The sequence below is a fragment of the Martes martes genome (assembly GCF_963455335.1).
Source record: "Martes martes genome assembly, chromosome: 5".
In the NCBI taxonomy this organism is placed as follows: domain Eukaryota; kingdom Metazoa; phylum Chordata; class Mammalia; order Carnivora; family Mustelidae; genus Martes; species Martes martes.
In genome coordinates this window covers 32480929-32496027 of record NC_137892.1, presented here as the reverse complement: position 1 = coordinate 32496027, position 15099 = coordinate 32480929, and the positions used below count along the sequence as shown (strand labels likewise).

The 15099-nt window shown below is 44.0% G+C and overlaps 1 protein-coding gene and 1 pseudogene across 16 annotated transcripts in view; both read right to left on the bottom strand.

Moving 5' to 3' along the window:
- Positions 1-15099, bottom strand: part of GRAMD2B (GRAM domain containing 2B) — a 111920-nt gene that overhangs the window by 23701 nt on the left and 73120 nt on the right. For 10 of the 15 annotated variants that reach the window (XM_080804510.1, XM_080804521.1, XM_080804517.1 and 7 more), the window contains exons 2-3: positions 3516-3635; positions 492-603 (exon numbers count right to left, since the gene is read on the bottom strand). In XM_080804510.1, the coding sequence (XP_080660636.1) occupies positions 492-603; positions 3516-3635 (232 nt within the window). Of the gene's footprint in view, positions 1-491; positions 604-2647; positions 2691-3515; positions 3636-15099 lie in introns of all 15 variants that reach the window. The other 5 variants (XM_080804522.1, XM_080804511.1, XM_080804515.1 and 2 more) reach the window with 1 other exon arrangement.
- LOC308342597 (small ribosomal subunit protein uS13-like) lies at positions 6747-15075 on the bottom strand (annotated as a pseudogene). Its single transcript has 3 exons — positions 14895-15075; positions 13326-13382; positions 6747-7203 (listed from the first exon to the last, which is right to left on the bottom strand). The product of its transcript is annotated as a small ribosomal subunit protein uS13-like (transcript).

The window sequence follows — 15099 nt, the reverse complement described above, 5'->3', positions numbered from 1 at the left end:
GTATGCCCCACTCTAAGACACAGAACTGGGCTTTCACACTCATCTGGGGGTGTTTGAGAGCAGAACGGAACCACTCCTGGATGAGAATCATGACCCCATTCACAGGTTCCCTACCCCCGCCAGCTCCAGTGTAGCTGGGGAGCCTTCCATTCATACAGGTGCTGTATCAGGCTCTAATTTTAATGCAAGGCTATCAAAGCTCTCCCGGTCTCAGCTAATTATTAGACCAGCATGTGACCAAGTAGTTCCCTGCTCTCAGGGCGCTTGTCAGAGTTAGGGGGCATGGTGTGGAACCCACCACTGCCCAGGATATACTGAAAGGTCAGTGAGGAAATATGATCTTGATTAAAAATCAACCAAAGGAACAGCATCCTGTTCTTTCTTCCAGATTCCCTACCATCTCTGCCTATGGGAGTCCTGACCAGCAGGGAGATGCACACTTGGTTTAGTGTCCCTGCCGTGACATGACACACACTGCCTTCCCAAGTTACCTGGCTGGAAGACGAATACTTTTTCCTGTCCATCTTAGATTCATTTTTGCTTTCTGCTTTACAGTCGTTCTTGTCACTTGCTAAAGAGGCACCGTCAAAACTGGATTTGGACCTGAGGAAAGAGAATCCAGGGAGTCTGTAAAATGAATTTTGTTTGCTACTCATTGACTGTATTGTAATAAATCTTGATTATTATACAATCGCATGAGAAAACCTGGCATTTTTTTTTTTCTCTTCTCGACCTCGGTGATCACTCATGATACTCTGCGAGCATTTACACAGTATAGTGTGTAGAAGACTGGGATGGTTTCATCAGGCCGCAATCTTAAACTCGAGAAATGTGAACTTGTAGAAAGGAGAAATATCAGCTGAACTGTGAAGGTCATTATACCATCTCAAAAGTCTTTTAAGCAGTCAAAGAGGAGCAGTATAGGCAAATTATTAAACAAAACTACAGCTATAGTTCAAGCAAAGAATATTTTTGTTTCAGATTTCCATTAATATTTAACATGTGTTAATTGAGGAGGGTATTGTATTAAAGCCAGGAGGCACAAAAGGCAGTCTTTTTCCTTAAGGAGCCCATGAATTCATCAGACATATTTTTTAAAAGGCAGTACAAGATTTAGCACCAAATAACACATACCAGGGGTGTTGGGGGCAGGTAGAGAGATACAAAGTCCAACAGGAGATAAGAGAAAAGGAGCTCAGTAGCACTTTGTGGGTTTAATACACTGGGCCCCAGCGGATGAGCAGGAGGTGGGTATGAGGAAAAGAGAAACAGAACATCCCAGAGTGGGGAAAAGAGATGTGAAACCGGGATAAAAATGAAGAACGTGTTTGAAAGTCAAGTCTTCCTTTGTTCTAGGGAGGGCAGAGGTGTTTCTGAGGTGACTCTGGTCCTGGCTCTCCATTTGAGTACATGTGCGAATTTGCACATGTCTTCAGACCTACAGACACGCAGAATCATTTCAAAGTAGAATGCATGTATGATTTTTAGAGGTCTACATAGGACCAACTTTTAGGATACAATTACGTATCAATTTTGATTATTGGGAAAAATAGTACATGTAATCCATGACTCCGTAGTATGATCCCTTACAAAGAGGCTCAGTTAAAACTACTATTTGGTTCAAAGCAGATGTAAGAATCTTGAGTAATTCAGGAGGTTTGAGGGTACAACTCATAGACAGAAATGACTGATGTCAGATTTTAGACTCTGGGTCTCTTAGCTATGAAAAAACAGTCTATCTGATGTTTTGGGCCCCTGCCAGTGCCAACAGTTTGGGTCCAAGTTGCTCTAGCCACAGGTGAAGATTTGGACTTAGGTACTGACCACTGAAACTATTCACAAATTCCTTCTGAATTCTAGCAATTACTTTTTTCTTTGAAATTATGAGTAAAGACTGTACTCCAAAATAAAATTATTTTTTTACAAATGTCAAATTACCTACTATTTATACTATCCACTAATATGATTTAATCACCTCTACTGATTCACATTAGTAAATGTCAGTGGAATTGCCGAAGCAACGACCTCTTGAAGGACTCTGAGCAAATGCACCCAGGAGGGCAGCTGTACCCTTGATGAATTCAAGAGCCACCAGCAGAATGGACTTGTCTGCATAGCACAGCACTCTGTGAAAGGGGGAGGAGGGCTGCTGATTTACATAGCATTGCTATCTCTGTGTCTTCTGAACTGTGGTACTCACTTTTCTCACAGGTGACTATGAAGGGGACGGAAAGCCTGGTGCAAATGAAAATGTCGGGCCTCTTACTCAAAAATTAGGGATTTCCAGACAGCGAGAGCAGAGCAGTAAAGCACGTGTGGGGCTCTCTGTGACTACACAGGTGACTCGCCCACACCATTTAATAAGCCGCTCTCACGATGAATGTGTGCTTCTCATCCGAAGCCTGGGGGAGGCAGGGTCAAAGCAACTTTTTCCAAGCACCCGCTGGAGCCAGCCCCTAATGGTGAAAGATTCAAGAAATGATATACTTTGTGCCTTTGCCCAGAGACTCGAGTGGTGAGTGAGGTGAGATGCTCAGACAGGAAACAGCTATAGGTATGAGATGTGTCAAGCCAGCCATGCAGAACTAAAGACGAGAGAACGAGGAAGCCAGAAAAGAAAAATCTCAGGCACAGCGATGAGACTTACGCTTGGTCTTGAATGAAGTAAGGATTTGGAGAGAAGGAATGGGCTGGGAAGCCAGGAAGGAAAGGGAAAGGCAGGAGTTACTTCATTACCCTTCAGCAGAGGCCACAAGACCCCGAAGGAGCAGTTCTGACAGATGCAGTCTCAGGGAGGAGAGAGGAGAGCAGCTCCCCCACACCACCCGGCACAGATCCCTGGCCACACTTCCTGAAACTGACCATGGGTACACCCATTCTCTTTTCAGGGCAAGAAAAGCAACCTGAAGTTCCTACTTCTTCCTTCCATGTGAAAGCAAACACATAACTGGAGTCTGAGAGAGTGCCAGGGACCATGGCTCCTCTCAGAACGGCCTGTTCCCCTGCCCCAGCCTCATGACCAAACTGCCGCCGGCTTCCAGCTCTGGCCCCCAGGAAGCAGGCGGCCCCCTGAGCCATGCACACCCCAGGCAGGTGGCTGCCAGGACAGCGGGGCAGCAGGTGAGCACACGCACAGGCAGAGAGGCCCTCCAAGCTGGGCGGGCCTCGAGGGCTCCTTGGCCAGCCTTTCCAGGTGCTTCCGAGGTCTATGCCAGACAGGGGGCTGTGCTGGCTTTATCGGGTAGCAAGATCTGTCCTTGAAGAATGGGGCAGGTGTTCTGCAGTAGGCTGGGGCAAGAAGGAGGAAAGATGCCGCCCAAAAAAGATGAGACAGGAGGGCAAGCACCGGTGCCAGGATATCAAAGACAGATACCCTGCTTGTTTCTCAGGGGTTTATTCGCCTACACTAGATCCTGATTCTCAGCCACCACCACCAAACTAGAAACACGGGCTCCTCCCAGCAGCCCCTCCTCCCCAGAGGCCCCAGAGAACCAAGGGTCACCATGAGGACTCACCGCAAGGAAAGGATTCTCTTCTGGTCTGGGGACTCGGCCTCAATGGACGGGGTTGGGGACTGGACTGTTGGCGACTTGCAGATCTTCTTTTTCTCCTCCACACCATTCTCAGCCTCTGAGCTGGAGAAGAGAGAAGCACGCTTGATCTTAGACATCCGGGGAAGGGGGTGGAAGGAAAACCGATGGAAACACCTTGCTTTCTGGAGGAGGGAATGATGTTCAATCCCCATAGCAGGCCGAAGTCAACTTGGATGGCAGTGCCCTTTCCAGATCTCCATTCTGCTGCCTCTCGGCTGATCCCTCAAGGGCATGAGCTCCAGGTCATGCCTGCTGCAACAGGTAAACGTCCGATTTTGTGGGAGCTGGGTGGCTCCCAGGTGTGCGCTCGTGGGCCCCACACTGCTCAGCTCCGCCAGGCTAGCTGTGTGCTGGGGCAACAGATCACCCAGAGGCTGGGAGGGCCTGTGTACACACGTGCTCAGCGCACACGCTCACGCATGGCCTTCTGCCAGGTGTGAGCCTTTCTGCTGCAAGCCCCCACCCCTTTGTTTGCATTTCTCTTGTGTCATTTACCACCCACTGTGGTAGTTATATATAGGTCCCACTTTGGGTTGTTGATATTTTAACCAAGCACTTCTCTGAGCCATTTACAGTCTCTAATCTACACAGCCACCTGGGCTGGGTAGGAATTATGACACACCCTCTTAACAGATCTGGAATCTGAGGCTCTCAGATATCATCCACCTTGCCCAAGTTCACACAACCAGTATCTGTCTGAGTTGGGATTCAAACTAGGATCTGTCCATCGAGGACACCTCAGGGTACACACCCATCCTCATATCCTCTTCTCTCTTTCCCCTGCCATCAACCCACTCCCTGCCCCAACCACCTGTCCCTCCATCGAGCCCCCTCTTAGCTCTTCAGTGGGAGAGCTCCAGGGTGGGGTAAGGATCTTAGTGATTTTTATACTGACCACACGGTCTAGGTGAGTGCTGGTATCTAATCATGATTAACAGGCTTTTAGACAACAAGGGCTGACTTTGGTGACAGAAGGATTAGAGGGGAAAGCAAGTGAGGAGGGTTTGCACCCTGTACCACTAACAAACGAGGGTAACCAGTGGGGTGGATACGGGAGCTGAGCTCCCTCAATCTTCGGGACCAGGGACACTAATTCCAGTTTGGGAAAGAAAGAGGAGGGTGAGGAACATGGGAAGAGAGAATACATGGTGTTTTACATGGACCAGATCTTCTTCTGTACCAGCCTGCAAAGCACAGAATTCACAAGACACGTTTCTGAGAATGTGAGAGCTCTAGGGTGGCTGAACATGAAGGGAAACATATTAAGATAGCACTGCAATGACAGTTTGGCTATTCTGAATCCTCATTTCCCACCATTTGGTGCCTTTACCTGCACATGACCTTACAGGCAGGAAATGTGAGTGGTTAGCTGAAGCTTTGTGGTTGCTCGCTTACCACTTCTCACAGTATGTGACAGTTCCGGCCCATTCCAGTAAGACCGCAGTAGTGTCAAAATCAAGACCAAGTGTATCTGACAAGGTAGCCAGTTAACCATCCCTACAGACGGTGGGTGTTCTTCCACTGGAGTTAGCATTCCACTTCTCAGTACATCAACATTCCCCAACCTTCCATGTCTTCCATTCTCAAAGTGCTCAAAAGCACTTAAGTACGTTCAAAGAGCTCAGTCCGTAACCGAACTGTATGATGCGACAAAAGGCACACGGAAGTCTTTGCCATATTAATAGGAAGATGCCGCTTTGGTTTGAAATAGAGGGTTTTATTTAATTTTACCATCAAGCTGAATTCACAGACTCTGAATTTTAGAAGGTTAAGGGGCTGTAGAAGATACTTCCGCCCACCCTAACCCTCCCCAAGACACACACATAATTCCCATTCTTCAAAAGCATCAGACGGGGGACACCTGGGTGACTCAGCTGGTTCAGTGACTGCCTTCGTCTCAGGTCATGATCCTGGAGTCCCAAGATCAAGTCCCATGTGGGGCTGCCTACTCAGTGAGGAGTCTGCTTCTCCCTCTGACCCTCCCCTCCCTCATGATCTCACTCTCTTATTCTCGCTCTCTTAAAATCTTAAAAAAGAAAAAAAAAAGAGCATGAGACGGTAATCCACTTGTGAGGCCCTCTATAAGTACGGAGAATAAGCGTGTATAGACCCTCCATAATCCATTTGGCATTTATTTATGTGTTTCCTGAATTTTGTGCACGAGTCTGAGGTGCTGCTATCCTGTACAGCACCTCTGCGTACTGAGAAAGGACCCTCCCCCAGGAACCACTCACCAAAAGCTACCCATCTGTTTGGAGGAAGCCCTATTGCTATGTGGCCTGGCAGAGCTAAGGTACCCCTAGCTTGGGGCAAATGTCTTATTTAGCCAACTCCTAGACTAAATTCCTTATGCACAGGGAACATCTGAGTTTTTCCATGGCTCTCAGCTCAGCATTTGGCTCCTAGTGGTCGTTTATACATGTTGACTGATGTGGGATTCATTCCACAGTGTCTCACACAGAAATTCATGTAGGGGCCCATTCAGTTTTAGAGTTTTGTCGACTTAAAGATGGCACAGGGGCACGTGGGTGACTCAGTCGTTAAGTATCTGCCTTTGGCTCAGGTCAAGATCCCAGGGTCCTGGGATCAAGCCCCCGTCCCTACTGTCAGGCTTCCTGCTCAGCGGGGAGTCGCTTCTCCCTCTGCCCCTCTCTCCACCCCCCCCCATGCCCCATTCATGCTCTCTCTCTCAAATAAATAAATAAAATATTAAAAAAAAAAAAGATGCTACGGAAAATCAAGTAAGTGAATTCCTAACACAGGAGAGCTCACTCCCACAAGCAACCCTCCCCCTTGAGGTCTTATGGCAGAGGACTGAAACCATAATAGAATCCAAACAGCAAAGGCTGGCCGAGCACGGGAGGGCAATGGGATGGTTCCACAAGGCCCCTCTGTCACTTTAAAGTTACTGTCAATAAAGCTGAACTCACTGACAAGGGAGATGAAATAACAGGTCTTGTTTAAATCATGAAAAAGAAGAAACCAGGTATTTTTCTTTCTTTTTCCCTAACCAAGAAGATAAGGCCTTTCAGGGACATTGGCTACAAGAGTCAACTAAAAAGACAAAACCAAACCAAACCAAAAGAAAGTCTTCCTCTTTTTTTCCTTTCTCTCTCTTTTTGATATATAAACAATTTACTAATAGACAAAGCCTCAAGATTTAAATTTCCTCTTGGACACACCCGTGGTGCGGCCGCAGCAGCCTGTCTTAAGTGTTGGCCTCGGACACGAAGTCCCCAAAAGTGTTGCGGCCCTGTGTGAGCCCGAGTCTTTTTCCGTTGCTGCAGGTCTTCCCAGAGTTTGCTGTCCAGACCATGAGCCAGGACCTGGCTGTACTTTTTTCCATGCTTAATATCCTTTAGTATGTTCAAGAACCAGTCTGGAATCTTATACTGGTATGGATTCTGCATAATGGCAATCACACGTTCCATCTCATCCTCCATCAGCTCTCCTGCCTTCCTGGTGAGGTCGCTATCTGCTTTCCACAATACCACGTGAGCCTGTCTTTGTCTCACACCCTTAGCTGCAGTGATGGCAAAGGCTCTTTTCTGCCCAACCATCAAAACTGGCATTGAGTTCTCGCAAAATATGCTGAACTTCTCAGGGATCACTAGAATGTGGCCCTAGTGGTGACCCTAATGGCAGATAATCCCACCTTCCTCTTTCCACAAATGTTTATTGGAAGGGTCCCTGCTAGGACGGCAGGATGCTGAGCTGGGAAGGTGACACAGAGATAAGTGACTAACAGTTTTACTGTATCCTCAGAAGAACCAGATGCTGGAAACTCACGATCAACATTCACTCGGCCTTAATGAGTTATTTCTTCTCCCATCTCCAACCCAATGTAAGTATCACTTGTGGGCCCTGAAAGCTTTTCAGTGGAATTCCAGAGCACTGAGACAGTCCTGCTTGTCCCAACCAAGCCTGACGTTACCCTTTGGGGGAATGCATTTTTATTACCAGCTAGGAAGTGCTGGTTTCAATAAGACACTGCCCCACACTGTTACACAATCTATAAATAAAAAAACGGGCTGGACAATCCCTACCGAGAGGACAATATGAGTCAATTCCCAGACCTCATTAAGCTGACGATGAGATGACTCAGATTTCACAATTTTTCAGAATTGGAATTCTTATATTCCTCCTGGGAAGAGTGTCTCTGAGTTGAAGGTAAACTCAGCATTCCTTTCTCCCATCCCATTAATTTCCCCATCACTTTGTCCCTCATGCTGAGAATGAGCCATCATCCCAAGCAAGTCAAGGTGAGTAGCTATTGGGCAGAATGGTGATTAAGGTGCATCTCAGGTGAGTAAGTGGCGTCTCAGGTAAATGAAAAGAAGTGCGTCCTATGGTTCAGTCCAGGCAGATGTGTTCCTTTCTAATCACAGTGGTGAATCCCTGGAGTTGAATCTACCTTCAAGTTAAATCAGTCTAAGCTAAATCATAAGAAATGTCATCAACTCCCTTATAGTAGCATGGGTGAGGGTAGTTTTAAATCCATTGTCACTTAAAAAAAAAAAAAAATCCCTGATCACCATATGCTGAAACCACAGTTTTGACCAACAAGGTTTGAAAGTGACTTGAAGATAGGCTATGTTTCACCAGAGGATGTCAAGGGGATAAAATTCTGGAAAGGGGATCATAGTGATTAAGGCCAGGTCTGTCACAATACAGTGCTGTGCTGAAACCCTATACTGGAAACGAGGGTACACCTGGGGCCAAGACCTAGGGCACCAGACCCTTGTTATTTTTTATTATTATTATTATTATTATTATTATTATTATTCAAGGCTGGCTGGCAGACAAGGGCAGTACTACATGGGACCCAAGAGATGGACTATAAGGTTAGAGGAGGGATCTATGGGAGGCTTGGCAGCAGCCATGGGACAAATCAGGAGACATCACGGTAATGGTAAGAAGGGTGCAGAATGGGGCACAAAGGTACAGGAGGTGGTGATGAGCACCAGAGCCTCTCCAAGACCCCTCAGCCTCTCCAACTGCAAAGTAAATGCAAAATCTCCCAAACTAGATTTTCATAAGCCAGGAAGAAGTCTTTCATCTATAATTTTGATACAGTAGATCTTTGTCTAGAACCTTTAAATTTTATGTATCTATCTACATATTCATTTCTGTGTAATTACCAGAAGCAAAAGTACACAATACAAAAGTTACAAATGGAACTCTGAAAACTATGAACCACTGATGAAAGAAATCAAAGGTGATACAAACAAATGGAAAGACAGCCTGTGCTCATTGACTGAAAGAATATTGTTACAATGTCCACAGTAGTAGGACAAAGCAATCTACAAGGTGCAATCCCTAACAAAATACCAACAGCATTTTCCACAAAACTATAACAAGTAATCCTAACATTTGTATGGAATCACAAAAGACCCTAACTACCCAAAGAAACCTTGACAAAGAAGAATAAAGCTGGAGGTATCATAATCCCAGATTTCAAGATATACTATGACACTGTAGTCATCAAGACAGTATGGTAATGGCCCAAAAGAGACACATAGATCAATGGAACAGAATAGAAAGCCCAGAAATAAACCCACACTTATATGGTCAATTAATCTATGAAAAAGGAAGCAAGAATGTACAATGGGGAAAAGACAATCTCTTCTGGAAAAAGAGCTGGAAAAACTGGACGGCTACATCGAGAAAAGGAAACTGGACCACCTTCTTACACCATACACAAAAATAAACTCAAAATGGATTAAAGACTTAAATGTGAGACCTGAAACTATGACGCTTGTAGAGGAAGACTTAGTGAATAATCTCTTTGACATTGACCTTAGCAACATTCTTCTAGATAGGCATCCTTAGGCAAAGGAAATAAAATAAAAACAAACTCGGGACCACACCAAAATAAAACGCCTTTACACAGCATAGGAAACCATGAACAAAACAAAAAGGCAACCTACTGAATGCAAGAAGCTACTTGCAAATGATATATCCAATAAGGGGTTAATAGCCAAACTATATCAAGAACTCACATAACACCAAAAACAAACAAACAAACAAACAAACAAATAATCTGACCAGCAAATGGGCAGAGGATCTGAACAAACATTTTTCCAAAGAAGATATACAGATGGCCAACAGACACATGAAAAGATGTGTCAAAGCATCAGCATTCGTCAGGGAAATGCAAATCCAAACCACAATGAGATACCATCTCTTACCCTTCAGAATGGCTAAGACTTAAAAAGACAAGAAATAACAAGTGTTGGTGAGGATGTGGAGAAAAGGTAACCCTCATGCACTGTTGATAGGAATGTAATTTGGGACAGCCACTGTGCAAAACAGTGTGGAGGTTCCTCAAAAAATTAAAAATAGAAATACCACACAACTCAGTAATTCTGCTTCTGGGTACTTACACAAAGAAACCAAAAACATGAATCTAAAAAGATATATGCACCCCTAGGTTCATTGCAGCATTCCTCACAATAGTCAAGCTATGGAAGCAGCCCAAGTATCTACTGATAAATTAATGAATAAAGAAGATGCAATACAGACACACAATGGAATATTACACAGCCATTAAAAAGAATGAGACTTTGCCATTTGTCACAACATGGATGAGTCCAGAGGGTGTTATGTTAAGTGAATTAAGCAGACAGAGAAAGACAAATACCTTATGATTTCACTTGTATTTGGAATCTAAAGAACAATACAAATGAATACATACAAACAAAAAGCAGAAAGAGACCCATAAATACACAGAACAAACTGATAGCTTCCAGAGAGTAGGGGTAGGAGGACGGGCACAATGGATGTAGAGGACTGGGAGATAAAGGCTTTCAGTTATGGAATCAATAAGGCAGAGGGATGAAAGGTACAGCATAGGGAATAGAGTTGATGGTACTGTAATATTGTATGGTAATGATGCTTGTGGTGAGAGCAGCATAATGTATAGACCTATAGAATTACTATGTTGTACCCCTGCAACTCATGGAACATTGTGTATCAACTCCACTTCAATTAAAAAGTTACAAATCACAAAACAAATCTCCCTACTATCCCTGTTTCATGGTGGTCCTGTTTGTCTCCCAAAAGGCACCCACTACTGTTCCTAGTTTCTGTGTGTCTTTCCAGCAACAATCTGTGTACATACAAGTGTATGTATTGTCTAAGCACAAATGACAGGATACTATCATACAGCTGGCTTTTTTCCCCTTTTTACTTACTATATATCTTGGTGTTCTTTCCCTATCAGTAGACACAGAGCTTCCTAATTCTTTTTAATTATTGCATAGAGTTCCACGGAGATGGATAAATTATAACTTAACTAGTTCCTTATTGATGAACATTTAGGTGGATTTCAGTCTTACTACAAATACAAATAGCACTGCAACAAATGTCCTTGTATGTTTCATTTCCTTGTATGGAAATGTACACAATTTAAAAAATTGTGTCAAAATGTACACAATTTAAAAAATTAATAGTTATTGCCAAATTGCCTTCTGCAGAGGTTCTATAACCCACACCCACAATACAAAGCAGTGTTAACACATTCTTAATAATAAAATGTTAAACAAAAAAGAATTTTTTCCCAAGTCCCTAGCAGAGTACCTACACATAACAATAACAAGCACATAAAATAACAAGAATAATTTTAATGAACACTAGTGTTAAATTTTTGATCTTTGCAAATGTGAGAGGTTAAAAAAATCCATTATAGTTTCAATTTATCGTTCTCTATGCGTAAGGTTGAGAGTATTTTCACATATTTTGAAATTTCCTGTTTTGTGATTTAACGTTTAAACACTTTGCCAATTTTTCTATTGGGCTGTTGACTGAAATATTCAGGAGCAATACTTCTTTTCACAACTATATCACTGATTCTTGCAATATTCTAGAACTGACTTTTTAAATAACTGATGTTAAACAATTAGAAGTTAAGTGGATATTAGGGTTGGGCCTAACATTAAAATAAAATGTCGATGACAAATTGACTTTTTGATAGGCTTACTGGCAGGTAGGGGGGAAAATGCCCAAAATGTAGTATTCTTTGGTTTCAGCAAAACCTTTCATGAAACCTCACAGGCTTCTAGTTCAAGAGGGAGGAATGGAGCACAAATGTTTGCCTCTCCTTTCTGAGGCCCGTTAAAATAAGTATAAAATAAGTAATACTCCTACTTACAATCCTGGAGGGAAACCATCAACAGAAGAGTAATTCCCAAATTTCTGGTATATGGAAAGTAGAAAGTAAAGTACAGTATTAACTCATGCAGCCAAGTAAGGAAGCTGTAGTTAGAATATGGGCATTGGGGCGCCTGGGTGGCGCAGTGGGTTAAGCCGCTCCCTTCAGCTCAGGTCATGATCTCAGGGTCCTGGGATCGAGTCCTGCATCAGGCTCTCTGCTCAGCAGGTAGCCTGTTTCCCTCTCTGTCTCTCTGCCTTCCTCTCTGCCTACTTGTGATCTCTCTCTGTCAAATAAATAAATAAAATCTTAAAAAAAAAAAAAAAAAGAAAGAAGTTATAGAATATGGGCATCAGTGGAAGGTAAGAGAACAGTAATCTGGTCTGTCAAAGTCCAATGAGGGTCTATAAGAGGAGGGCTAAGAAGTTGATGAATACATTAGATTGAATTAAAGGTGTGTGTAAGAGATCTTTGACTGCCTCCTCCTGACCCCAGCCCCCACCATCAGGCAGGAAGACCATTAGCCATGGAGGTCAAATATCAGAAGGGATGTCAGTGAAAAGACAGAGTGAACTTAGTTGTACAAAGCCAGGGTACCCTGTATGTAGGGTGGAGCCTTACAGTAAACCCTTCTCATCCTTCCATGGGGAATCGGTAGTCCCCAGGCTAGGTGCCAATCCACTACCCATGCCCTTCCAAAGATCCCAGAAGAGCTCACTAGTCCCTCTTTCTGATATATGAAATGACAAAGGATTGCCAGACCCTTGAAGAAAACCTGAAGTCTTAATGACAAGATCGAGATAAACCAACAGGAAAGTAAAACCCTTAGGGAACTGACTTCAGAGAACAGAAGAAAACTTAAGGTAAACAAGCGAACAAGAAAAAAACCCCATAGCCTTCCAATGAATATCTTCAAAGAGAGAAGATAGCACCCAGGAAATGGATCACAGTAGTATGGCAAGGGAAAACCCTCCTGGACTCCTAAATTCTCCCAGAGTCCAAGTCCTCTGAAGCTTACAGGCACTCGGTGACCTGCCCTGTTCACCCCTCCTCAGCTCCTGACCCCCTCACTCACCTCCCTCCAACCACAGTCCCAAACTCTCACAAGAAAACCTGTGCACTGGTTGTTCATCAAATGTAGACTGATGTATTCTTTAAAGAGGTAAAAGAGAAAGTAGGATTTAGAAAGAGGGATATGCCTAGGCAACATTAGGAGTAGGCAGACGGAGGCAGGGAGTTAGTCTGCATTGACTCTTATGTTCCAACAAAACAGGAAGTGAAGAGATAAGGTTTAAAAATTAATAAGCAAGAAGGAGCAGGATACAAACATTTTTACAGATAATGAAGTAACCACTGCAACTAAAATCAGGCACAGTTAGAAGAAGCTACTGGGGAGGCACATGGAGAAGAGGGGAGGTGGAATTGAGTTCATTATAAATTTTAATGCACCTTATTAATTTGTGGACACTTAAAAACAAGTTAATACCTTATAAAGAAGATGTAAAATACAGCACAGATCATAAAAACAGGTGGATTTGCTGTCTTCAAATGTCTGAGTTCTTGCTATGTGCAGAACATACTGCCAGGTGCTGCCCTCTCCAGGACTGTGGCCTCTACTGGGAATTTACGTTTAGCACCTAAATAACACATAATACAGGTTATAAGGGATGTCTACCATACACACAGTGCCTTGGGAATTAAGAAATCTAGCTGTGAAGAGGAGAATCAGGGAAGATTTGTGGAGGAAATCAGCATGACATCATGAGCATTTATGAGGGACGGCAGTATTTCTTTTCTCATTTAGCTGTCAGAAATACATTTCAGTACAAGAAATCACAAGTGTAAATGATATTTCTATTTGTGCTGTAAATAAAAAAAAACCCGTTCCTTTGGATGGCGAAAATCAAACCCTTCCATTACCACACTGTAGTCACCTCTGCCACCTCTCTACCTGGAGAGACACTGTATTTGTGCAACCGTCATGGGGGAAGGATCAATGTTTGAACTGGGGACATACAAGTTAGACTTGGCCGAGATACCAAAAGGGCACAGAAATACAAGGAAAGGCTGTAGCGGAAATAGGCAGACAAGGAAGAGTTACACATGCATAAGAAAATGAAGCAGGCTGGTTTTCTCTGGAGTGCAGGCAGCAGAAAGAAGTGGCAATTACGTTGTTGGAAAGTTTGATTCCTAATGAGAGTGGGCTGCTTTTAGTCTTCACTTGGTTGGCAGCAGGGATAAATGAAACATTTTTAAGCAGAAGGAATGAAGCGGCAGGGCGTGAAGTGCCCATCTTTTCCCACACAGCCATCGTGAGGGTCTGAAGAGCTACGGACTTTGGAGGGATTATAATACATCAGTGGCTAAGCATGGGGTGGGGGTAGGGGGCTGAGAGTGAAGGCAAGAAGCAGTAGACCGCACAGGAGAATGAATCCAGAGATAACACCAGAAGAGAGAAGAGAGCAAGCAATGGAGAGCAACATCCAAGATAACCCCAAGGTTATCTGGAGGATGGAGAAGATAGGACTGCCACCAACAACTAGAACGCAAGAGGAAATGTTGGGTGGGAGGGATTTTGCAAATCTAGTTTCAGAAATAACAGATGTCTATTGTTAGCAATAGACGTCTAACATATCGTGAGAAAGCTGTATCTAAGAAACCAAAACAACCCAAAAGAACAACAGCAAAAAGAGTATCTGACTGCAGAGGAGAGATTCTGCCAGCTGGAAACTTCTTTCTGCTAAGTCCAAAGCATACGGCCATAGGCTAGAGCGACAGCTTCAGCTGCAGTATCCTAGGCATGGAGGAATGGCTCACCACCGGCCACCAACTAGGCCCAACACACTTCTTTAAACTGGTCCCACAGAGCTCCCCTCTGCTCCTATTTCAGTGGACAAATATCTGTCCCAGAACCCATTGCATGAGTCACTCCCACCTTTCCACCTTCTCCTAATTCTGTTTGCCTACAACACTGCTTTGCTTTCAAAGCCTAAGGCGACTCAATTCCAAAAAGCATTTAATCGCCAGGATTCTGGTTCTGAAGGAAGAGAAACCCAAATCAAACTAGCTTATGTTTACAAGAAAAGAAAAAAAACAAAACAAAACAAAAACCCGAAAGGGCTTTTGTCCCTGCTTCAAGATGAAGTCACCAGGGCAGAAGAGCTGCAGCTGCAGACCTTTGCCTTCAATCCCTGAACACACAGCAGTCATCTCCGGGGTCCCCCTCCACAAGTCGCCTGAGCCATCAATGCCCAATTCATCCTCCAGAGACACCGCCTCCCCTGCGTCAAGCCGCCGCTCCAGAACCAACAATGGCTTTCTATCGAGCATCGGATTGCGCCGTCTGGATATAAG